General features: G+C 37.0%; 1 protein-coding gene across 1 annotated transcript in view; it reads left to right on the top strand.

The window, feature by feature from the left end:
- LOC101889685 (uncharacterized) overlaps positions 1–26,548 on the top strand; it is a 123,252-nt gene that overhangs the window by 50,377 nt on the left and 46,327 nt on the right. Inside the window, exons 2-5 of the mRNA XM_059118639.1 lie at positions 484–687; positions 4,802–4,922; positions 9,126–9,273; positions 24,904–25,409. Coding sequence (XP_058974622.1) covers positions 484–687; positions 4,802–4,922; positions 9,126–9,273; positions 24,904–25,409 — 979 coding nt within the window. The remainder of the gene's footprint in view (positions 1–483; positions 688–4,801; positions 4,923–9,125; positions 9,274–24,903; positions 25,410–26,548) is intronic.

Raw genomic sequence — 26,548 nt, 5'->3', positions numbered from 1 at the left:
GACTCTTCCCTAGAACACCAGAAGATTTTATGACATAGAAGACCAGAAGATCTTCTTCCCTAAAGTTAACAAGGTTTTCTTCCTTAGAAAACCAGAAAGTTTTTTTCTCCAGGAGAACTGATGGTTTTATCCCCAGAACACAGGTGGATCTTGGTTCATAGAAATATTTCAAACCTATAAAGAATGAATTCTGTCTATTTCCAATTCTGATATAAAAAATAATATTCAATTACTAGACGACAATTCCAATTTTATGTGATTTTTATTGAAATTAATATTTTTTTTCCAAACCAATATTCTGATTAAATTAAATTATTCTCAAATTAACTTTGACTTTATTAACCGAAGAAAATGTACCGAAAAAAAAACTTTTTCCATTATCTCGTTGCTGCCAATATATTTTTTCCATTTCCCCACCCCCGCTTAAACGAAACAAAAACTAAATCTAATTTCCCCCCCATCAATCACCCTTCTCCTTCACAGATCGTCATCGTCACACAAAGATGAATTCGGCACACAGCGTGTCTACAAGAAGACCTCACCGAATTGCGTGCTCACCTTGTATTTGCCGTCACGTGAGATAACCTTATCTGGCAACACGCCATCCATTTTGCGTGGCATTGTTTATGTGGACCCGAAAGCCATTCAAGGATATCGTGTCTATGCCCAATTGACGCTGACATTTCGGTAAGTATGGTAGTATGGCAAAAAGGAAAAAAATGGAGATGCATGTGTACGTGTGTGTGTGTGAGAGAGAGAGAGAAAGAGAGTTTGTTGTCTTGCAGACAGAGTTGTTGTTGTTATTATTTGTTGCAAGGAGAAAAAAGTGTATTTTAGGTGTGATGAGTGTGTGTGTGTGAATGTGAGTTTGTGATGAAATGTAATTTTATTTACAAAACTGCTAATATTTTTATTAAGGCCTTTGCTTTAAGTAGGATATGGTGCTTTTGAGAATATAAATGTCCTCAGTGCAAAAATATAAATCATGCACATCAACATGAAATTTATTTCAAAGAAATTTTTTTAAAGAGGATTTTTTAAATCATAGAATAAAATTTAGGTTAGGTTAAATACATACTTAGAATTTTTCAAACTCCATATCACGATCCCGATATTATCTCATTTATATATTAGTGTTGAAAATTTCAGCATTTACAGGGTTAGATGAAAAAACTGCAACCAATTTCAGACTGCTGTCATTTCTAAGCCACTTGTCCGACAGTGACAGCTCATTATATTGTTTACAAGCGTACCAAAGCATTTTGGTGAGAATTTTCCAGAAAAAAAGTTATTCGTGATGGAATTGAAGCGTGATAGTGTGATTTCTTTATATTTGGCTGGAAAATCACAAGTGGCTATCGATAGAGCACTTCAGCATTTAAATGTGAATAAATCTTTTGTATTTCGTACCATCGCTCGTTAACGTAATACTGGTAGCGTAGCCCGACCTCAAGGAATTGGGAAGTGGACGGAAGAAAACAGCAACATCAGTAGAAATGGTTCGAAAAGTAAAGAAGCGACTGGATCAAAACCCGCGTCGCAGTGGCCAAAAAAATTGCTCGTGAGCTGAACATATCGCCATATTCCATTCGGCAAATATTGAAAAATGAGCTCGGGGTAAAGTTGTGAACTGCCGAATTTGGTTTTCTTTGATGGGAAAACATTCGTTGTCCAGTAGTTTGTAAACAAACAAAAGGATCCTGTTTACTTGCCAAAGAGGTCAGCTGAAAATGTACACCTTTGGTTGGCCACCAGAACTCAAGCGCCGGCCATGGTGATGGTGTGGGACGCCATAACAGCCGATAATCGCTCTCCGCTCGTATTAATCGACTGTGGCATCAGAATAAATGGCGAATATTATCGCGAAAATATTCTGGAGGGTGAAGTCGAGGGGCTTTACATGATTATCGCCTTGACGGCTTCAACCATGATGCACCATTGCACAGGGGTCGCGATACGATGCGTCGGCCAGCGCCCCTTTGGAATTACTCAGATTTCTCTTATAGAGTGGTAGCCCTCCACAGAGTTCTAGGTCTATTCCGCAGGTACCAATTTGAAGATCAGCTGTATGGGCTTTACTTCCCTCTTGGTAAGGGGTTGAGGACTATCTTACACCTCTGCTGCTCTATGGGTCGCAGCGCCCGGTTGAGAATGCAACACCACATCGAGCCGACGCTCTATCCGCGATTTGAGTATAAACCACAACAACCGCGTTGCACCCACAACAGGGGCCTCTCCATAGTGGGCGAGGTCAACAGATCTAGGGGCTCGTGACATCTGCGGCACCAGAATAGTCTCCGATCAGACTTCGTAGTCGAAACTACTACCAGTTTTTGCTCCATATAGCACGGGACTGGTCACCCAAAATGAGTGAAAATTTAAGGCACGATCAGGGAATAGAACGAGTGCAACACAAGTGCTACACTGATGGAGCAGTATAATCACCACGTTTACATACTGCGAAGAGCGAGGCCTATTCACCTCTTCCGCTCTGATGCTGGCCGATTAGATTTGAAAGTGCCCCCGACAAGATCAGAAGGATCTTAATGCTGAGGCAGAGAGTTGAGATTCCCTGTGAGTCCCCACCACCTGCGGTACCAGAAAAAGACCTCTGGTCAGATCTCGTAACCGAGTTACTACCAGTTTCAGTTCCATGTGACCAGGAGACTGGTAACCCCTTGTGGCTATTATGCACGTCTAGGCCATAGAAACGTACTAAGACGCCCTAAATCACACACTCATCTCGCATTCATACTCATACACACAGAGCAGACACATTCATACAACACATTCACACTAGTGCCCGACGACGAGCAAACTCCCCAAGGCTAGCACGCGAAGAGCTAGTGGAGAGAACACGACTAACATCCCATTGGGCCTCAACATTGGTAAACCTTTGGCACGCAAACATTTTGGCCGCAGACCTTGGACATTCTTGGTTACAAAATGAGGTTCCGCGCTTCATTTCCAGCGCACAATGGCCACCAAAAACTCCGGATACCAATCCGTTGTACTATTGTGTCTGGTGTATTTTGGAAAGCTTGGTTGGCACTAAAAAATACCAAAGTGTCGATCAACTCAAGCAAGCGCTTCACTGGGAATGGGCCAAAATACCGCAGAGCAACATTCGGGCAGTGTGTGACGCTTTCATTGGCCGTTTGAAGGCCATAATTCGTGCCAAAGGTGACCAATTCGAACAAATCTAAACTTATTCTAAAATATGCTTTTTTGCTTTCATTCAATAAAATTTAAGAAAAAAAGTTAGTAAAAAAAGCATCTACGGTCGGCCGGGCCGAATTGTTTATATCCTCTACCATTTCGAAGGAAATTGAAAAATTTCCTAAAATTTCCGAAAACAACCACTTAAATGAAAACCGTTATATGAGGACTAAACGAATATGTGGACCTGCATATAGAAATTGTTGTCACAGGCTGTAGTACCCGTTGCGAACTTCAAATACGAAATTTTAAATAATTCCGGTAAATAACGTCGCTAAAATCATCAAAATACCGCCCCTCGGGAGTTACCGTTATATGGGGGCTATACGAAGATCTGAACCTGCATACAACAATTTTTGTCATATGCTGTAGTTCCCATTGGTATCTTCCAGTACGAAATTTGAAGCGATGCCTGTGAATAATGTTGCTGAAATGATCAAAATTTCGAATATCGGGAGGTACCCTTATATGGGGGCTATACGAAGATCTGAACCTGCATACAAACATTTTTCCCGTAGGCTTTAGTACCCATTGGTATCTTCCAGTATGAAATTTGAATAGATGCCGGTGAATAATGTTGCTGAAATCATCAAAATACCGAATATCGGGAGGTACTTGGACCTGCATACAATAATTTTTGTCATAGGCTGTAGTAACCATTACAAACTTCAAATACGAAATTTGAAACAGCTCCAGTGAATAATGTCCCAAAAATGACAATACGGAGTATCGAGAAGTACTGTCATATGGAGGCTATACGAAGATGTGGACCTGCATATAAAAATTGTTGTCATAGGCTTTAGTAACCGTTATGAACTTCAAATACGAAATTTTAAATATATATATAAATATATATATATATATATATATATATATATATATATATATATATATATATATATATATATATATATATATATATATATATATATATATATACTTTGTGAAGTCTATTATGAATATTTCGAGGAGTTACAAACGGAATGACAAAGCTAATATACCCTCCATAGAATGGTGGAGGTTATAATATGTAAAAATTGTGGCGTTTGACTTTGTTGCAGTTTTTTTATCTCACCCTGTAATGCACATGTCCTATTATCTCAAAATTATTTCACAATCAATTCCATAACTTCCAGTTACCACTCCCATTGCTCGTCAGCCATAGCCTTGCTTCTTCATCTACCCATTGAACCCAATCAAATAGCCATTGGCTAGCCATGTAGCTAGCCAGTTATAGAAGAACAAGAAGAGGATTTATTGAAAAATTGCAACGTCATTCGTGCCTCAGCAATCAATTAAAAAAGAATTATTGTTTCTCTTTGTTTCCCTGCGCACACCCCCTCCCCCCCTCATCATCACAAAAATCTTTGTAGCACAACTCTGTGCCAAGGTATGGCCAATACTCTGGCATTCAACGAAAAGCAATTATCAAAATGGCTGTCATGGAGTTCCGTGATTGATTTATTACCCGAATGCCATTGAGTGGAAATTTATTTTTTTTTTTAAATAATTATTTTTTCTTTATTAAATTTTACTTATTTTTTGTGTTTTTTTTGGTTGATTTCGACTTTTTTCATTTCAGTTATGGCCGCGAGGATGAAGAAGTCATGGGTTTGCGTTTTTGCAATGAAGCCATTATGTCACTGCATCAAATATGGCCACGAAATGAGGAACCAGCCAGGGATACATTAAGTCCATTGCAGGTAAGTCGATGAGATTTAAATGGAATTTGAATATTTTCACATAAAATGCATTATTGACTTTTTTTTGCATTCAAAAGCGGAAGGGCGAGGGTTAAAATAGGAAATAATAAAAACATTATGGGAAAAAATCCAATATTTAAAAAATACAGAAAAAGTTTAAGAGATTATGAAAGCAGAGCTAAACAAGTAAAAACGCTGTGAGTTCGGCAGGGCCGAACTTTGAATACCCTCCACTATTTGGAACGAATTTGGTACTTTAAAAAAAAAAATAAATAAATAAAATCCGTTAAAAATTCTGTTAATCGACGTGGATCTGCATAGGCAATTTTGTCATAAGCCATTAGAAAATGTAAATGCGAAACTTGAAAAAAAAAAAAAAAAACGGTGAATAATGTTGCTAAAATCGTCAAAATACCGAATATTGGGAGGTTCGGTTATATGGGGGCTATACAAAGTCCTGGACCTGTATATGCAATTTTCTGTCATAGGCTGTAGTAACCGTTACGAACTTCAAATACCAAATTTGAAACAATTCCGCTGAATCATGCCGCTAAAATCGTCAAAATACCGAATATAGAGAGGTACCGTTATGTGGAGGCTATACGAAGACATGAACCTGCATAGACAATTTTCTGTCCTAGGCTGTAGTATCCATAACGAACTTCAAATACCAAATTTGAAACAATTCCGACAAATAATGTCGCTTAAATCATCAAAATACCGGATATAGCGGGGGTACCGCTATATGTGGGTTTTACGAAGACATGGACCTGCACAGACAATTTTCAGTCATATGCTGTAGTATCCGTTACGAACTTCAAATACCAAATGTGAAACAATTCCGGTGAATAATGTCGCTAAATTAATCAAAATACCGATTATCGGGAGGTACAGTTATATGGGGGCTATACGAAGACGTGGACCTACATTGCCCATTTCCTGTTTTATGCTGTAGTATCTATTAAAAACTTTAAATACCAAATTTGAAACAATTCCGGTAAATAATGTCGCTAAAATCATCAAAATACCGAATATAGGGAGGTTCGGTTATATGGGGGCTATACGAACACCTGGACCAGTACAGAAAATTTTCTGTCATAGGCTGTAGTATCCATTACGAACTTCAAATACCAAATTTAAAACAATTCCGGTGAAAAATGTCTATAAAATAATCAAAATACCGAATATCGGGAGGTACCGTTATATGGGGGCTATACAAAAACAAGGACTTGCACAGACAACTTTCTGTCATAGGCTGTAGTATCCATTGCGAACTTCAAGTGCCAAATTTGAAACAATTCCGGTGAATAATGTCGCTAAAATCATTAAAATACCGAATATCGGAAGGTACCGATATATGGGAGCTACACGAAGACGTGGGCCTGCACCTACGATTTTCTGTCCTAGGCTTTAGTACCCATTGCGAACTTCAAATACCAAATTTGAAAAAATTCTGGTGAATAATATCGCTAAAATCCTCAAAACACCGAACATCGGGAGGCACTCTTATATGAGGGCTATTCCAAGACGTGGACCTACATGGCCCATTTTCAATACCAAAAGTCCTGCAGACATAATATAAATTTGAGTAAAATTCTATCAACCTACTTTATTTCGTTCGGATGCTAGAGTGATTTCCACAGACGGATAGACGGCCAGAAGAAAGGACATCGCGAAATCGACATAGATTTTTATGCTGTTGTAACAGACAAAACCAACTTACATGGTTATGCTTCTTCGTTCAGGTTGAACGAAAGCATAACAAGTGGAGAAAGATGTGAATGTTTATAAGTGCGGTTGTAAGATTTAGAAGACTTTCCAAAAGAATTTTAGTTTTATTTAATTCTTTGGTTCCTCTTCTATTGAGCTTACGATCTCGTCACTTGGGTAAAAATGTTTTTTGTCATAGAAGTTATTTTTAAAATAACTTCTGGGGAGAATATCCCAGACAAAAAACAAGGGAACTGATGAGGATTGGTGGCTCTTTCCGAAACCTAGGTATTCCCTGCCTTACCCCCTGGTAAACATTACCATCGTTCTCCACTAATAAACAAACGTTGTTTTTATAAAAACAACAATAAAAGGGATAAGCCTGACCATTTTGCAACAACTGATCAAGAATATATATACTTTGTGGGGTCTAAAATGTATATTTCTAGGTGTTACAAACGGAATGGCAAACTTAATATACCCTTCATACTATGGTGCAGGGTATAAAAATATACATCGTAGCCGAGTTCCACGTCCCGAAATTCACTCCATTTGGGCTGATGTTAGCCATTATTTGCACAATAAATCTGAAATCGGATTAAGGATATACATGGGAGCTAAATCCAAATCTTAGCCACTCTCGATAAAATTTGACAAAGGCATGGGACGGACCTTAAACGCCAAATCGGATAACACATATATATAGGAGCTATAGGTATATCTGAACCGATTTTTACCAAATTTAATGTATTTTCTTCTAGACTGAATTCGGTTGGATATTCCGAAATTCAGGTCATTTGGTCACTGATATTGGCTATTTGGTACACAATAAACCTGATATTCGATAAAGATATGTATGGGAGCTACATATATCCTAATCTGAACCGATCTCGATAAAATTTGACAGAGGTATTTACGTGCTTCTAGACTAAATTTGGTTGAATGCCAAAATTCAGGTCATTTGAACTGATATTGGCTATTTGGTGCACAATTAACCCGAATTCGGTTGAGATATATAAGGGAGCTATATCCAAATCAGATCCAATCTTGATAAAATTTGGCAGATGTATTTCCGAGCTCTATAAGATATCTGGTACCAAAGATCATTGTTGTGGAGTGCATATTACGCGTGTGAGGGACTTTAAACACCAAATGGAATAACACATATATATGGGAGCTATAGCTATAGCCGATTTTCACCAATTTTGAAGTTCTGGTTTCTAGGATAAATTCAGTTGTAATTGCCAAAATGCAGTCCATTTGGGCGGATATTAGCCATTTGGTGCACAATAAACCTGATATTCGATAAATATATGTATGGGAGCTACATATATCCTAATCTGAACCAATATCGATAAAATTTGACAGAGGTATTTTCGAGTAGTATCTGATGTCCGGTACCAAATATTATTCTTGTAGAGCGAATATTACGCATACGAGGGACTTAAAACCCCAAATAGGGTAAAACATCTATATGGGAGCTATAGCTGAACCGATTTTTGCCAATTTTAATTTCTAGACCGAATTCGGTGACATGTACCAAAATTCATGTCACTAGGTTTTATATTGGCCATTTGGTGCGTAATTAACCCGAAATCGGTAAAAAATATATGGGAGCTATATCTAAATCTGATCCGATTATCACCAATTACAATAGCGTTCGTCCTTGGGCCAAACAAATGATTTGTGCAAAAAATTCATGTCCATTGGATAATAAATGCGACCGACATTTTATTCACAAGGATGCATGGACGTACGGATGGACTGACATGCATAAATAGACTCAAAAAGTGATTCTATGAAGATACTCAAAAGTAACTATGGGTCTATCTCGCTTCCTTCTCCCTGTAACATACAAATGCACAAAGACATAATAGCCTTACCACTATGTGGTGTAGGGTATATAAAGTTTTTGAAACATCATAGAATTATTATTTGAAGGTTATGGCAATCGATTTGAAGTTTCTTTGAAAAATCTGCAAACAGCCTTAATGTTAATCGTAGAAGATGTTTCGGTTTTAAACTTCAAAATATATATTCAGATATTTTAATTCATGACAGCTCTTGCCTTTGAATGGAAAAAGTTCTTAATATTGCCTTCCTCCTGCCTACACCCAGGTGTGCCTATTTGTCCAACCTCCAACCTGAGCTCCCGTAAATTTCAATAATATTTGCATTGAAAATGAAAATCGAAAGCCATGGAAAAATTAACCAGAAACCTTTACGACTCATTAAAAACATTTAATCATCGTTTAAACGGAAATCATTTGCTGTTGTTCGTTCACTTAAAATAATTAATTTTCATAACGCTGTCTGTGGCGGCGGCGGTAGGCATCAAAGCCACCGTGCCATAAACGAGCGTGTGTAATTTAATCCGACTGATGACATAAGTAATTTGTATGTTTTCTTCAATGATTTATAATAATTATTTATTAAAGAAAAAAAAAAAAAACACTGCTCTCTCATCGTTTTCTTTTATTTTTTAATTTCCAGGAAGCCTTATTGAAACGTTTGGGCGATGGTGCCCATCCCTTTACCCTGACGTTAACCGCCCAGGCACCACCCAGTGTACAATTAGTGCCGGCAAAACGTTACTATGGAGCACCCATCGGCACCAGTTATGATGTGCGCTGTTTTATTGGTAAGTTGAGATTTAAGCTGCAGTTTAATGGAGGGAAAAGAAGATTTCCAACAGGCTTTTCGGGCGGGGGAGATATAATTTCATGGTTATGGGGGGAAATAATGGTCATTTTTTAAAAAATAATGATTTATTTTTCAGTGGAGTTTTAAAATGAAAGGGAATGATTAAATACGGATGTGAAGGGTGGAATTGGGTGGCCTTATAAAAAAATTGTTATATCGTATCATACTATTCAACGTATGGTTAGAATTGCCTTTCAAAATCATTCATGCAAGTCCAGGGGGAAAATTGAAGAACAATAATGTCTAAAAAATGTAATTTCGGGGAGGTTGGTTTGTATTAGACACTGGGCTTAACTGAGTAATTTCCATAAAATTAAAAAAAAAAAAAAAAAAAAACAGTAAAAAAGTAGCTAAGTTCGGCCGGGCCGAACTTTTAATACCCTCCGCCATTTCGAAGGGTCTTGAAGAATTTCAAAAAAAATCCGTCAAAAAATAGGACTTAAATGAAAACCGTTATATGGGGGATATGCGAAGACGTCGACATATTTTTTATTTTGTCTTATGCTGTAGTACCGATTCCGAACGAAAATGTCGCTAATATCATTAAACTACTGAATAAAGAAGACACCGTTATATATGGGCTATACGAAGACGTGGACCTGCATAGACAATTTTTCGTCATAGGTTGTAATACTCAATACGGGCTTCAAACCATAAGTGCTAAATTTGAAGTAATTCCGGTCAAAAGTGTTGCTAAAATACCGAATATCGGGTGGTACCGTTATATAGGGGCTACATGATATCGTGGACTTTTATAGACAATCATTTTTCAGGGTGTAAAGTACTCAGAAGGAACTCCTTGTGTGGATTTTGAGACAATTCCATTGAAAAATGTGGCTAAAATGGTGAAAATAACGAATGTCGGGTGGTACCGTTACATGGAGACTGTACGATATAATGGACCTATGTAGGGGGTTAATGTTCTACGAAGGAACTCCTTGTATGTATTTTCAGACAATTCCATTAAACAATTTGTGTACAATAATCAAAACACCAAATATAGGGAGGTACCCTTATATGGGAGATATACAGTATCGTGGACCAATATAGACAATTGTCTGCCAAGAGGTAAAATACTCAGAAGGAATTCCTTGTGTGATTTTTTCAAACAATTCCATTGAAAAATGTGCTTAAAATCATCAAAATACCGAATATGGGAGGCACCGATGTATGGGGGTTATACGATATCGTTGACCTATATAGAAAATGCTTACCAGGCGGTAAAGTACTCAGAAGCAACTCTTGGTGTAGAATTTCAGACAATTCTATTGAAAAATATGGTCAAGACTATCAAAATACCGAATATCGAGAGGTGCCGTTATGGGGGATCATCACATACACAGACAATTTTCTGGCATAGGCCTAAGTATCTATTACAAACTTCAAATACCAAATTTGGAACATTTCCGGCGAACAATGTCGCTTAAATCGCCAAAATACCAAAAATAGAGAGGTACATTTATAGGGGGGCTATACCAAAACGTGGACCTACACAGACGATTTTTTGTCATCCATTACGAACTTCAAATACCAAAATTTGAAACAATTTCGGTAAAGAGTGTCGCTTCAATCATCAAAATACCAAATATCGGGAGGACCCGTTATATGAGGCCTGTACCAAGACATGGACCTACATGTCCGACTTTCAATACCAAAAGTCCTGCAGACATAATATACATTTGAGTAAAATTTTATCAACCTTCTTCATTTCGTTCGGCAGCTAGAGTGATCGACATAGAATTTTATGCTGATCAAAAATATGCATACACAGGGTGAGATAAAAAACTGCAACAAACTAAAATGCTATAATTTTATTTTTTTTTTTTAATTATTATTGAATGAAAGCAAAAAATATCGGAAATAGCATCAAATTTTAGAATAAGTTCAGATTTGTTAGAATTGATCACCTTTGGCACGAATTATGACCTTGAAACGGCCAATGAAAACGTCACGCGCTGCCCGAATTTTACTCTGCGGTACTTTGACCCATTCCCGGCGAAGCGCTTGCTTGAGGTGATCGACACTTTGGTATTTTTTAGTGCCAACCTTGCTTTCCAAAATACTCCAGACACAATAGTCCAACGGATTGGTATCCGGAGATTTTGGTGGCCATTGTGCGCTAGAAATGAAGCGAGAAACCTCATTTTGTAACCATTCCTTTTCGAATGGCCAAGGTCTGCGGCCAAAATGTTTTCGTGCCCAAGGCTTTATTACACCCTCCAGAAAATTTTCCCGATAATATTCGGCATTTATTCTGATGCCATGGTCGATTAAACGAGCGGAGAGCGACCATCGGCTGTTATGGCGGCCCACACCATCACCATGGCCGGCGCTTGAGTTCTGGTGGCCAACCGAAGGTGCACATTTTCAGCTGACCTCTTTGGCAAGTAAACACGATCATTTTGTTTGTTTACAAACTGCTGGACAACGAATGTTTTCTCATCGGAGAAAACCAATTTCGGCATTTCTCCACTTTCGGTCAACCTAAGCAACTCTTTAGCTCTTTTGAGTCTATTTTTTTTTTCTGTTGCAGTGTAAGTTCTTGCACTTTTTGGAATTTCAATGGCTTTACCCCGAGCTCATTGTTTTATATTTGCCGAATGGAATATTGTGATATGTTCAGCTCACGAGCCATTTTTCGGCAACTGCGACGCGGGTTTCGATCAAGTCGCTTCTTTACTTTTCGAACCATTTCTGCTGATGTTGCTGTTTTTTTCGGTCCACTTCCTTGACGTCGGACTACGCAACCTGTATCACAGTAACGAGCGATGCTACGAGACACAAAAGATTTAATCGCATTTAAATGCTGGAGTGCTCTAACGATAGCCACTTGTGGTTTTCCAGCCAAAAAGAACTCACACTATCACTCTTGAATTCGATCACGAATAAGTTTTTTTCTGGAAAATTCTCACCAAAATGCTCTTGTACGCTTGTAAACAATATAATGAGCTGTCACTGGAATAATTTTAACAGCTGTCGGACGAGTGGCTTAGAAATGATAGCAGTCTGAAGTTGGTTGCAGTTTTTTCATCTCGTCCTTTATGTGGGGTAAACGTGGACCATGTCCGCCTCCGTAGCTTGAACCCATTTCAAACTACAAATACCAATTTTTAGACAGAACCGTGAACAAGCGAGGCGAAAATCGTCAATACTGAATATTGCTATACCAAACCAATATATCTCATTTTCAATACCAACCATCCTAGACACAATACAAAATTGTTCTGCCAAATATTGAAACTCTACTTCAAATAATGTGGGCTGTATCGTGATTTTAACAGACACATTGGCGGACATCGTTAGAATTTTATGCTGATCAAATTAGAGCAGTCATGTATAGAAGTTTTTGGAACCGTCCACGGCCCTATGGGCTTGGAAACTGTGTTAGTTGAATAAAAAATAAAAGAAGAATATATTCACTTCATGGGGTCTACTACGAACATTTAGGGATATTACAAGGTGGAGGTTATAAAAGGCCTGACACGCACAATTTTTTAAGCTGGACTCTTCGCTGACGAAGTAGCGAGTACTTCCAACTTAATTTATAAATTGCACCTCCATCAATACAAATGATACGACATTTCGTACACCATTGCCAATGTCTAATCTTTAAACTACACACCCTTTACAAATCTGAAAAGTGTTATCTCCACGTTTTAACATCTAGTAAATTTTGCCGGGTGGAGGGCATTCAAACCCTCCACCATTTGCAACGAATTTGGCAAATTTTCAAGAAAATAAAATCCGTTAAAAATGCTGTTAAAATATTAAAAATAATGAATGTACATGTATGTACATCAAGGTCTATATGACGACGTGGACCTGCATGGGCAACATTGGTCATAAGCCATAAAAATATTCTAATGCGAAACTTGAAAAAAAAATCGGTGAATAATGTAGCTAAAATCATCAAAATATCAAAATATTTGGAGGTACCGTTATATGGGGGCTATACAAAGGCGTAGACCTGCACAGACAATTTTCTGTGATAGGCTGTAGTATCCATTACGAACTTCAAATACCAACTGTGAAACAATTCCGATGACTAATGTCGCTTAAATCATCAAAATACCGAATATCGGGAGGTATATGGAGGCTATACGAAGGCGTGGACCTGCACATACAATTTTCCGTCTTTGGCTGTAGTATCCATTACGAACTTCAAATACCAACTGTGAAACGATTCCGATGACTAATGTCGCTTAAATCATCAAAATACCGAATATCGGGAGGTACATGGAGGTATATGGAGGCTATACGAAAGCGTGGACCTACACAGACAATTTTCTGTCATAGGTTTTAGTATCTATTTCGAACTTCAAATACCAAATTTGAAACAATTCCGGTGAATAATGTCGCTAAAATCGTCAAAAATACCGGGATGTACCATTATATGGGGGGTATACCAAAACGTGGACCCATACAGACAATTTTCCATCGTAGGCTGTAGTATCTATTACGAACTTCAAATACCAAATTTGAAACAATTCCGGTAAATAATATGGCTGCAAAAGTCCTGCAGACATAATACACATTTGAGTAAATTTTTATCAACTTTCTTCATTTCGTTCGGAAGATATAGTGATTTTCACAGACGGACAGACGGACGGACATTAAATCGACATAGAATTTTATGATGATCAAGAATATATATACTTCGTGGGGTCTAAAATGTATATTTCGAGGTACTACAAACGGAATGACAAACTTAATATACCCTCCATCCTACAATGGATGATATAAAAAGAGGAACTTCTAGATGTCCTTGCCTGTTTACATCCTTTTATATCCCCATTAAATATTTATATTGCTTTTTAAATAAATACCCATACAAATGTCCCCTATTATGGTAGTCGTCATCTGCCATCAAAATCCACTTCATAACATCGTCTCTTCTTCTCTCATAAGCTCAGGTGCAAAAAAACCCACTTCAAAAATACAAAACAATGGCCACTTAAATAGAATGTTATTGCAAAAGGAAAGAAAATAAAGAAAACAGTGAACCCGCACTTTAAAAAAAAAATTATCACCATCACCCTCCTCATAAAAAAACCACAGCTCGCATTACCAATGCAAATGGAAAATAAACAAAGGAGAATATGTTTTTTTTTTATTTTTCCCATCATTCGCACTTCTCCTTCTATGAACACACACACATACCTACATACATATGTATATACATTGCTTCATATTGCCACCAAAGTTTATGAGCGGCTCTAGGCAAACAAATAAAAAATAGCGGAACTAAGAACAACAGCTGTATACGGTGGAAGGATATTAAAAATGGCAACTTGTGGCACACGCAGAACGGAAACAGGACAAATTTCCCCCATCCCCAACACCATCAACCCCACCCCAAATGAACTGTTGTTTCGAAAGGACAATAAAATTAAATAAAGAAAACAAAACTTAACGACGACAACGATATATGGCAAAAGGATAAAGTGGAATTGGTTTTACAGTTTATTTTATGACAGGCCAGTAAAATCAAAAAGGAGGCAGAGAGGAGAAGGGCAGTAATAAAAATTAAATCGTGGCGAGGAATATAAATATATTTTTTACAATGTACGAAAAATTCAAGATGCTTTCCGCTTTGGTAGACTTAAAACAACATTAAAATTTAACAAGCCTTCCTGCACGGTTCATCCTGAAAAGAGAAAATTAATGATTGAAGCATTAGATGGAGATGATAGATTTCAAATCTTTCAAACCTGATTTCATAACGCAGTTACCTCTAACGCCTCCTTGTAATTTGAAGGAAGTTAGATTACGGGATGTAATCTTTACTCAGACTGATAAGTAAGTGCACCATGTTTGCTCGCACATGTGAGATAGCTATGCATGTTTATGACCTCCCCCAAAGATTTATGGTGGCGTGGTGCATAGCATGTGTACAATTGGTACCTATCTCTATCGCTCTCTCTTTTACACTTAATGCTAAGATAGGTTAAGTCATATTATCATAATGGTATAGAATAGTATATTTTTATACCCTCGGTCATATGGCTACAGAGGGTATATATCATTTGATATGGCCAAAACGTGCGATATCAAAATAACGGTTTTAGATCCCAGGTCTCTTTGGAGCAAATCCGTTTCAGGAAATTTGGAGTCGATCTAGCGATGTCCGTCCGTCTGTCTGTCTGTCTGTCTGGTTGGTGCGCACGATAACTCTCGAAGGGAGTATCCGATTTGGTCCAAACTTGGTACATCGTAATATTTTTGTCAAACTAAGATCGAGTTCGGAGATGGGCAATATCGGTCCACTCCTTCTGGTACTTCCCTTACAAAAGGTCGACATTTTCAAAAATATATTTTTTGCACAGAAGGAGAAAGGATAATCCGATTTTGCCCCAACTTTGCACATCCTAATATTTGCACTCAGTGCTAGGTCCGGTTGCGAAAATGGACAATATCGGTTCACTCCTTTAAAATTTTAAATAATTATAACTCTCATAAAATGTGATGTAAGAGTCCGATTGTCTTGAACTATCACACATCCCAATATTCATATTAACCCAAGGTCTGGTGTTATGATGAAATATATCGGTACACTCCTTCTGGTATCTCCCCCACAAATGTTCGAAATTTTCAAAAAATACATTTTTTTTTTTGCATTGAAAGGAAAACGATAATCCGATTTTGCTACAATTTCGCATATCCTATAATTTGTGTCTGTGCTAGGTCTGGTGGGAAAATTGACAATATCGGTCCGGTCCTTCTGGTACCTCCCTCACAAATGCTCAAAATTTTGAACATCAAAATATTTTTAAATTATCCAACATTGGCTGAGGGTATACATCTGTCGGCAAAACCGACCGATAATTTTTTACTTGTTAATAAATAAATTCAGTGTCTTACAAACGCTCATCAAACATAGAGTTGGTGCCTATGAGTTACTGATCCCGGTTTACAGTGCCATCGTAGGCCATCGTATCTCCTATTGGTCTAAGACTTCTGTTGAAAATTACCCACAAATCCTGCAGCAGACAATTAAATTCATTTTCTTCATTTTATCGCCATTTTCCAATGTTTATACCCTACACCTTGAAAAGGAGTGTATAATAACTTTGTCATTTCGTTTCTAGCATCCCTATACATTCGTCGTAGACCCCATAAAGTATATACCTATAATCATGATTAGCATAAAATTCTAAGTCGATTTAACGATGTCCGTCTGTTGAAATCACGATACAGCCCACATTATTTGACGTAGAGCTTTAAAATTCGGCACAAAAATTTGTATTGCGTCTCGGATGGTTTGAATAGAAAATGAGATATATACCACGTTTTCTTATATCCGCCATATAACAGTACCTCCCGATATTCGGTATTTTGACGATTTTCGCCAAATATTTTTCAAGGATTCGTCAAAAAATTGGTACTTGTAGGTCACAATGGGTTCTAGCACCGGTGGCGGAACATTGTATGTATAGGTTCAGGTTTGCGTAAAGGCCCCATATAACGGTACCTCCCGATATTCGGTAGTTTGAGGATTTTTGCAACATTTTTCCACGGATCTGTCTAAAAATTGGTACTTGCAGCTCATAATGGGTTCTAGCTCCGGTGAAAGAACATTGACTATCTAGGTACATATCTTCCTAAAGCGCACACATAAGTGTACCCACCAATATTCGATATGTTGATAATCCTAGTCACATTTGCCAACGAAATTGACTCAAATTTGGTAGATGGCAATCCTTGAAGTATAAAATTGTCTATAGAGATTCCCGTTTTGGTATGGCCCCCATATCACGGCCTAACCCACAAACGGTCTTCCTGGTATTTGTAGTTTAAAGTGGAACACGTTCTAACTTTGAATACCCTCCACCATTTGGAACGAATTTGGAAATTTTCAAAAAATAACACCCGGAAAAAATTTGTTAAAATCTTAAAAATATAATATACTAGCTGGCCCGGTCCGCGTTGCCGGCCCGTAGTTTTTGTCTATTATGCATATATTCCCAAGCAAATTTATTCACAGATATGACTGATATAAGTGTTCACGTACAGGTCGATTTAAAGTGTTTTAAAATACCTGTACCCATTTCAACTGTGTGGATGTGCTATACAAATCTATTATAAAGTATATATCAATCTTATCGCCATATAAGGGATCAAATTAATTTTTAATATGGTAAAAATCGTAGCAAAATCTTCCAGTCAAATGAGCAGTAATTTGGAATTTGCTGTATTTTGTATACTACATAATTGAGGGCTGAATGATTTAAGAATAGCCAAAGTTAATTACTTTTTTAAACCCATTAGCAACTTAGATTGTGCATTAGAGTCCTCATAAGTCCCCCTAACCATGTCAGTCTGTTTGTCCGCCAAAAGGTGGACTTGTGAGGGTATTATAACATGGATAAAAATTCTAAAATTTGTAGATATGTTGAAATTTTAGTGTAAGATTTTAACCCCCCTAATACGCATTATTAGCCAAATTCTTTGAAATGTGGTTAAATTAGGAGATACCTTCTTTATATGGGCACTACTCCGAAACATCGACCTACATTGAAAACTTTCTTCTACCCCTTATAATCCAAGATGACAAATAGAGGCCAAATCAAAAATATAGCAGAACAATATAGCATGCCATAGCATTTCGCGTGATTTAAATAAGTAAAAATAGTTTTATCCACCTCATAATTGAGGGCAGAATGATAAGATGGGAATTAATTTTATTTGCCATTTAAATTGTAAGTTGGAGACCCCTTAATGTCCATATTTTCATCATAGGATAATTCAATGATGATTAAACAAATATTCGGTCCCGTGCTACTTTCTTATATTTGTAATTTCTTCATGTTTCCACAATTTATTTCATATGGATGCACATCCCAAATCTACGTTCCCAACCAATATTCTCTTGGGGGTTAAAAATTCAATAGAATACAAAATTTTCTTTTCTGACCACACATTAGATGTGAAAGTGGACTTGGGGATACTCCAATGTGGGGACTTTACTTAAATAAATTCCTATGTGGCAATTATCTGTATGATGGTTCCCTACCCCAGGGTGGCATAAATAAAATTTTTTAGCCAAATCAATTGATGGATTTGGTCAATACCAATATGGGACCTACTCTGAAAATTTCAAATTTTATGCGAAGAGGTTATCTACCCCCTTAGATACAAAAATGTCAAATAAGGGCCAAAAAATGAAAAAAGTGGCCGGCCAAGACCCCAAAAATAACTTAAATCATAGATGGTTATATAAATATGAAATCGGGTTGTTCCCTTATCCATGAGTTATGATCGATATAAAGACCTGCAAAAGTGATTTTAGGTATTTTGAATGTTTGGGAAGAATTTCTGGAAGGATATAAAACCTTTTCTTACTAAAAGTCCCATTCGCTCTACTATTTTGCACCTTTTATTTCAATATTGGTATATTACTTATTATTCTCCCAAAGAATTTTGCATTTTGAGCTCTCATTGGACGGATCATTGTCACGCTTTGAAATGAGCCCCATTAAGCTTTTTCGGTCATTTTTGTTTGTTTAAATGTGTTCGCATCTTTCAGCTAACCCACGATGTAGGCCCTGGAGTTGAAAGGTAGATGTCAGTTAACCTCCTATTTCGCACTTATTTAATTTTTTTAGTGAAAAATTATTCTTTATTTTGTTCACAAAAAATCCACTGAATTCAATATGATAATACAAATTGAAAAAAAAAAATTGACAAAAAAAAAGAATAACAAATTGAAAAAGTCTTCAACTTTTTCGCTGATTTTTTACAGCAAATGTTTTAAGATCCTTCCTTACAAAGTTTGTCAATAGAATGTACTATTACTTTAAAATTCGATTCCATTGAAAATGTTTTTTTGATTTTTGCAATGAGATCTCTTTTTCATGATTTTTCAGCGATTTAGAAAAAGTAATTATCTTTTAACTTTGGTGTGACCGCGTTAAATTATTTCGATATCATCTATTCCGTTTCGCCACCACATAATTCGCTACTACACTTCCATGTAACCCGCCATCAATTTCAGTTCTCAAGAAATCAAGTCAATTAAATAAATTGGTATAAATATTCGAATTCAAAAATAAAATATAAAAAAACACTACAAATGTACATTAGAAAAAAGAAAGTCAAAATGGAAAAAAATCATGCAAAATAAAACATTACTATTGTACATTTGAAAAGTCAAAATGAAAATGTTAATATATCACATTTTTACGCGATTTTTTTTGGATATTATCCTTTTCGGAGAGTAGACAACTCCGAATTTGTGTGAATCGTTAAAATTAATCCAGCGGTTCTTAAGTTTTAAGCGTAGTAACTAACACAACTTACATTTATATATATAGATATTTAGGCTTATACGAAGGCCTGGACCTGCATAGAAATAGACTGTAGTTCCCATTACGAACTCTAAATACGAAATCTCACACAACTCCGGTAAATAATGTCGCAAAAATCATAAAAACGCCGAATATTGGGATGTACCGGTATATTAAGGCTATACCGAGACGTGGGACTGCATACACAAGTTTTGGCTCTAGTGTGATTACAGCAGACGGACAGGGACAAGATTAAATCGTCTTAGAAATTTGCGCTGATCAATAATATATATATATATATATATATATATATATATATATATATATATATATATATATATATATATATATATATATATATACAGGGTGAGGTGAAAAAACTGCAACCAACTTTAGACTGCTGTCATTTCTAAGCCACTCGTCCGGCAGCTGCTAAAATTATTCCAATGACAGCTCATTATATTGTGTACAAGCGTAAAAAAGAATTTTGGTGAGAATTTTCCAGAAAAAAAGTAATTCGTGATGGAATTCAAGCGTGATGTGTGATTTCTTTATATTTGGCTGGAAAACCACAAGTGGCTATCGTTAGAGCACTCCAGCATTTAAATGTGAGTAGATCTTTTGTGTACCGTACCATCGCTCGTTACCCTGATATTGGTAGCGTAGCCCGACGTCAAGGAAGTGGACGGAAGAAAACAGCAACATCAGTAGAAATGGTTCGAAAGTCGTCGAAGTGGCCGAAAAATGGCTCGTGAGCTGAACATATCGCTGAACAATATTCCATTCGTCAAATATTAAAAAATGAGCTCGAGGTAAAGCCATTGAAATTCCAAAAAGTGCAAGAACTTATACCGCAACAAAAGGAAAATAGACTCAAAGGAGCTAAAGAGTTGCTTCGCTTGGCCGAAAGTGGTTTTCTCCGATGAGGAAACATTTGCTGTCCAGCAGTTTGTAAACAAACAAAATGATCATGTTTACTTGCCAAGGAGGTCAGCTGAAAATGTGCACCTTCGGTTGGCCACCAAAACTCAAACCGGCCATGGTGATGGTGTTGGCCGCCATAACAGCCGGTGGTTGCTCACCGCTCGTATTTATCTACCATGGCATCAGGATAAATGCCGAATATGATAGCGAAAATATTTTGGAGGGTGTATTAAAGCCTTGGGTACGCCAACATTTTGGCCGCAGACCTTGGACATTCCAACAGGACTCAGCACGCGCCACCCAAGAATGGTTACAAAATGAGGTTCCTCGCTTCATTTCCAGCGCACAATGGCCACCAAAATCTCCGGATACCAATCTGTTGGACTATTGCGTCTGAAGTATTTTGGAAAGCAAGGTTGGCACTAAAAAATACCAAAGTGTCGATCGGGAATGGGCCAAAATACCGCAGAGCAACATTCGGGCAGCGTGTGACGGTTTCTTTGGCCGTTTGAAGGCCCTAATTCGTGCCAAAGGTGACCAATTCGAACAAATCTAAACTTATTCTAATTTTTTTCTATTTCCGACATTTTTGTTTTGATTCAATAAAATTAAAAAAAAAAATTAAAATTTATGGCGTCTCATGATAAAATGATACAGATAGGCGCATCAACGCAGTTGCTTGTACAAAAAATTGTCAAAGCAATTGTGAAATTGCAATATTTGAACCAAAAATATCGAAATTTTGTAAAAATTGTTGAAAATGCATTTCGTAACAACCTCCAACTGGCATCATTTAAGAAAAGCTTTTAAAATCCATTTATTTTTGGAGATATTTTTAAAAATTTTTGACATAGCAATGTTCGTGGGTGTTGATGCATCTACCTCTATTCTTCTACCATGGTTGAACTGTTGGTAAAACTGGAAATTGGAGTGCTAACGTTGAACAATTCTATATCTATCGAACTGCTATCGGCGTGCCATCGATGAACTATCGATTTGTTATTTATTAGCTATCGGTGTTCCAGCAGCTATCGTTCAGCTGTGATTCCATGAGATGTCGATGAGCTATCGATTAGCCGTTGAAATGTTGTCTATGGTCCATCTAAAAGCTGTCGGCAAGCTATGGATGAATTAGCGACAACGACGACAAGTATTCCACCTGCTATGGACAAGCTATCGATTATCTTTCGATAAAATATTGACTGTAATCAATAGATGGATCGACGTGATATCGATAAAGTGTCTATGAGCAATTTACATACTATGAACGAGCTTCCCACTATCTATTCACGAGCTATTGAATAACTGTCAAAGTGTTATCGATAAACCTTCGACGAGCTATCGATGTGTTATCAATTTCCTATTGACTACACTCTATGCAATATTGACATGTTATCGACTTTCTATTGTATTATAGATAATAAGTATTTATCGATAGTATAATAGACAAGTAAAAAAATTGTAAGTACGACCAGGCAGAACTTTGAATATCCTCCACCATTGGGTACAAATTTGGCAATTTTCAAAAAAAAAAATACATTAAAAATTCTGTTAAAATCCTCAAAATACCGAATGTAGCCGTATATTAGGGTCCATACGACGACGTGGACCTGCATAGGAAACTTTTGACATAAGCTATTATGATATTCAAATGCTTAACTCGAAAAAAATTTGTTTATAATCATCAAAAAAACCGAATATAGGTAGGTACCGTTATATGGGGGCTACTACAGACAATTTTCTGTCTTAGGCTGTAGAATTCACTACGAACTTCAAATACCAAATTTGAAACAATTGCGGTAAAAAATATCGCTAACATCATCAAAATACCGAATATCGGGAGGTACCGTTATATGGGGGCTATACGAAGACGAGGACCTGTACAGACAATTTTCTGTCATGGACTGTAGTATCCGCTATGAACATCAAATATCAAATTTGAAAGAATTCCGGTGAATAATGTCGCTAAAACCAACAAAGTATCGAATATCGGGAGGTACCCCTATATGAGGGCTATACGAAGACGTGGACCTGTACAGACAATTTTCTGTCTTTGGCTGTAGTGTCCATTACAAACTTCAAATACCAAATTTGAAACAATTCCGGTAAATAATGTCGCTAAAATCATCAAAATACCGAATATCGGGGGTACCGTTATATGGGGCTATACGAAGACGTGAAACTGCACAGACAATCTCCTGTCATATGCTGTAGTATCCATGCATGGCCCATTTTCTGTCTTAGGATGTGGTATCCATTACGAACTTCAAATACCAAATTTGAATCAATTCCGGTAAATAATATCGCTAAAATCATCCAAATGCCGAATATCGGAGGGTACCGTTATATGGTGGCTATACGAAGACGTGGACCTACATAGCCCATTTTCAATACCAAAAGCCCTGCAGACATAATACACATTTGAGAAAATTGTTATCAACTTACTTCATTTCGTTCGGAAGCTAGAGTGGAGTTCGGAAGCTAGTGGACATTGATAAATCGGCATAGAATTTTATGCTGATCAAGAATATATATACTTTGTGGGCTGTAAAATGTATATTTCGAGGTGTTACAAACGGATTGACAAAGTTAATATACCCTCCATATAACTGTACCTCCCGCTATTCGGTACTTTGCATTAGCGACATTATTCACCGGAATTCTTTCAAATTTGGTATTTGATGTTCGTAGTGTATACTACAGCCTATGACAGAAAATTGTCTGTACAAGTCCAAATCTTCGTATAGCCTCCATATAAGGGTACCTCCCTATATACGAAATTTTTATATGATTTTAGCTACATTTTTCACCGTTTATTTTAAGTTCCGAATTTGAATTTGGTAATGACTTATGACAAACAATGCCGGCTATATTCGATATTTTTAAAATTTTAACAGCATTTTTTAAGGGTTTTATTTTCAAATTCGTTCCAAATGGTAGATGGTATTCAAAGTTCGGCCCGGCCAAACTTACTCTTTTTTAATTTTTTTTTTTTTTTTTTTTTTTTTTTTTGGAATCGGTTGTTGATTTCTCCGTCGAGACGAGGTTGGTACGATACCCATAGTATTCATGTACCATTGCTGTGTAATCGATTGTTAGTTATCGATAATTATTTCGAGTTCCTTGTTGCTTTCCATTTCTCTTCATTCTTGTAGTGTTGTGAAGTGAGTGCTGTTATTCCGGGTTATATGTTGTTTTTATGAATGAAGTAGCCTATTGGCTACTCCCTATGCAATATCGCCATGTTATAGACTTTCAATCGTATTATAGATAATAAGTATTTATCAATCAAATAAACAACTCTTGGTTTCTTCCAGAACTGCAGGAATGTAAGAGTTTTAACTACGATAGCCCATTACCCCTTTATATCGAAAAATAGTTCAAAAATAGTAGATTCTGGCAGGTTCTGGATCAGACCATACATTAATGAATTATTTGTAATTTCACTTCTCAGCAAAACAAGAATTCAGCACCTGGCCTCTCTTAATGGCAATTGTTTGCTCCTTTACAGGCGCTATTATTCACTTACATTACGATGCAACCATATTTCTGCAACTTAACCACTTAATATATCCAGTTAAGCTTTGGGAAAAAAGAAAACTACTTCTGAGACTTCCAACCTGAAATCCATTTAAAAAATAAAACTTTTTCCTCCCTCCATTCTCCTGAAATCACGTAAAAATTACATTTACTAGAGCAAACTTTTTCGCTAAGTTGGCACACAAAGTTTGTGGTCTTTCCGGTAAAAATTACAAAAACTTTTTGTTAATTTTGTTGTTGTTGTTCTTGTCATTTTTTATGCGGATCCTAACAACTAAGAGCAAGATTGCACTTTAACTTTAATGTGACCTCTGGGTTAAATGGACAGGCATAGAGGAACATGACTGTCTATTAATGTCAAACTGTCTATTTTAAGAAAATGTAAGGAAAGAGAGAAAAAGGAAAAGAGTAAAACTTCTACAGAGAAAGGGCAGATGGTATGGAAAAAGGGTAAATTTCCTAAAAAAAAACATTCAGTAACAGCTGGTAAAGGTGTTTCAGAATTGCCCCCCTAAAATACATTCGTATGAATATTTCAAAAGGATGTCCAGAGCCAAGAAATGCCACATAAGTTTTTCACTGGGCCATGAATGTGGAATACGAAATAAAAGAAACATCAAAAGTAATAGAACCAAAAGAACAAAAAAAACGTTCTCTTTGAAAAATGTAAATATATTTCCTCCAAATCGCCTTGCCATCCAAGGAAATGTTTTTTTCTGCTTTGTCTTCATACGTCCTCCTTTGATCCTTTTTTGAATTTGAAACGTTTTATTTATTGCTTGTTTTCTTACTGCCTCTTTTTTGTTCTTATTTTACAGCCGATAAAACTGATGAAAAATTCCATCGTCGTGCTTCCGTCAAAATGGGTGTTCGTGTCATTTACCGCACCGATGTTTTCAATCATGGCATTCATGGTCCGGAAAATTTTGCCGCTCTCTTCAATAATCCCGTTTCCTCGCCACCCGTTACATTGGCCTGCACCCAGACCACGGCTGTGGCTTCATCTGCAGCCAACACCCACACATCGGCGGCATCGATGGCATCATCTCATCACTCAAATTCAGCGGAAGCAACAGCACATTCTCATCACGATTCGTCAACTGCTTCGTCCGCAACGGTAGCACCCTCATCCTCGTCCGGTGTAAATGAAACTCGTTCATCGTGTGGCGGCAAAAGCCGCAAGTCGGAACGTGGTGACTCTTTTCCGAAATTACGTTTATCGCCGAAATCCTTTCGTTTCAGCAGCCGTTTTGGCCGCAGTAAAAGTGAAGTGGAAAAATGTCCCAGTGATCCGTTTTACAATTATAGTAAATCATTTCAGGAGGTAAGAATGTCATAAAAGAGAAAAATTGTATTTCCTTGTGATGGGAAATGGTAAGATGGAGTGAGTGGAAAATTCGTTGGTGTTGCATGGCAGGACGATCATTGAAAAAAATTAATGAAAAGATCTCTGAAGGTCCTGCAAACAGTTTTAAAAAATCCACACCTTTGCATTCTTAGGTCCTTAAAGTTGTTTCTTATAAAAACCACGCCTTTGCCTATGCATTATTAGGTACTTTAATTTAACTTCCATAGAACCCACGCCTATGTCTATGCATTATTAAGTCCTTCAATTTGCCTCCTATAGAACACACGCCAATGTCCATGCATTATTAGGTCCTTAGATTTGTCTCCATGCATTATTAGGTACTTCAATTTGTCTTCCATAGAACCCCCGCCTATGTCTATGCATTATTAGTTCCTTCAATTTGTCTCCTATAAAACCCACGCGAATCCAAGCTTATGGCTCCAAAGATCCTTAAAAATATTAAAAATCCAAGCTTATGACCCTTAGGTCCTTGATAAAATATTTAAAAATAATCCACGCCTATGGATCCAAAGTCCTTAAAATTACTGGAAAATCCACTTCTATGGCTTCAAAGGTCCTTAAAAAATTGGAAAATCCTTAAAAAAATTGGAAAAAATATTTAAAAATAATCCACGCCTATAGCTTTTTAGGTCCTTGAAAAATATTAAAAATCCAAGCTTATGGCTCCTTGATTAAATATTTAAAACAAGTAAGCAAAGGCTACAGTCGAGCGGGGCCGACCGTTGAATACCCTACAACACTATAATAAACGATACTGTTTATATTGGCGAGATACTCGAAAGAATTCCACAACATTTATTATTGGTTTTTGACTGAAACGCATCTATATGAGATACAGCCATTTGACTATATTATTCCACGAAATCAGCGTTAACGAAATAGTCAGAAGTGCGTCTTTCCTGTATTTGTGAATTCTCCAAAGAGTCACGGGAGTGGACATTTTCGTATTTTGTCTACAAAAGTTGGCAAACTATTTCGCACATTGAATATTTTTGGATGGCCATCCAAAACTGCTTGGCTTTTGCAATGTCCGGTAACCCCCATTCAAATGTGCGTGAGGATCGGGCGATAATTATGACCTGCTGACAATTTTG

This window comes from Musca domestica, unplaced genomic scaffold (genome assembly GCF_030504385.1).
Source record: "Musca domestica strain aabys unplaced genomic scaffold, Musca_domestica.polishedcontigs.V.1.1 13, whole genome shotgun sequence".
Lineage (NCBI taxonomy): Eukaryota > Metazoa > Arthropoda > Insecta > Diptera > Muscidae > Musca > Musca domestica.
Note: the sequence above shows the minus strand (reverse complement) of the source record. Positions and strands in the feature narration are given on the sequence as shown.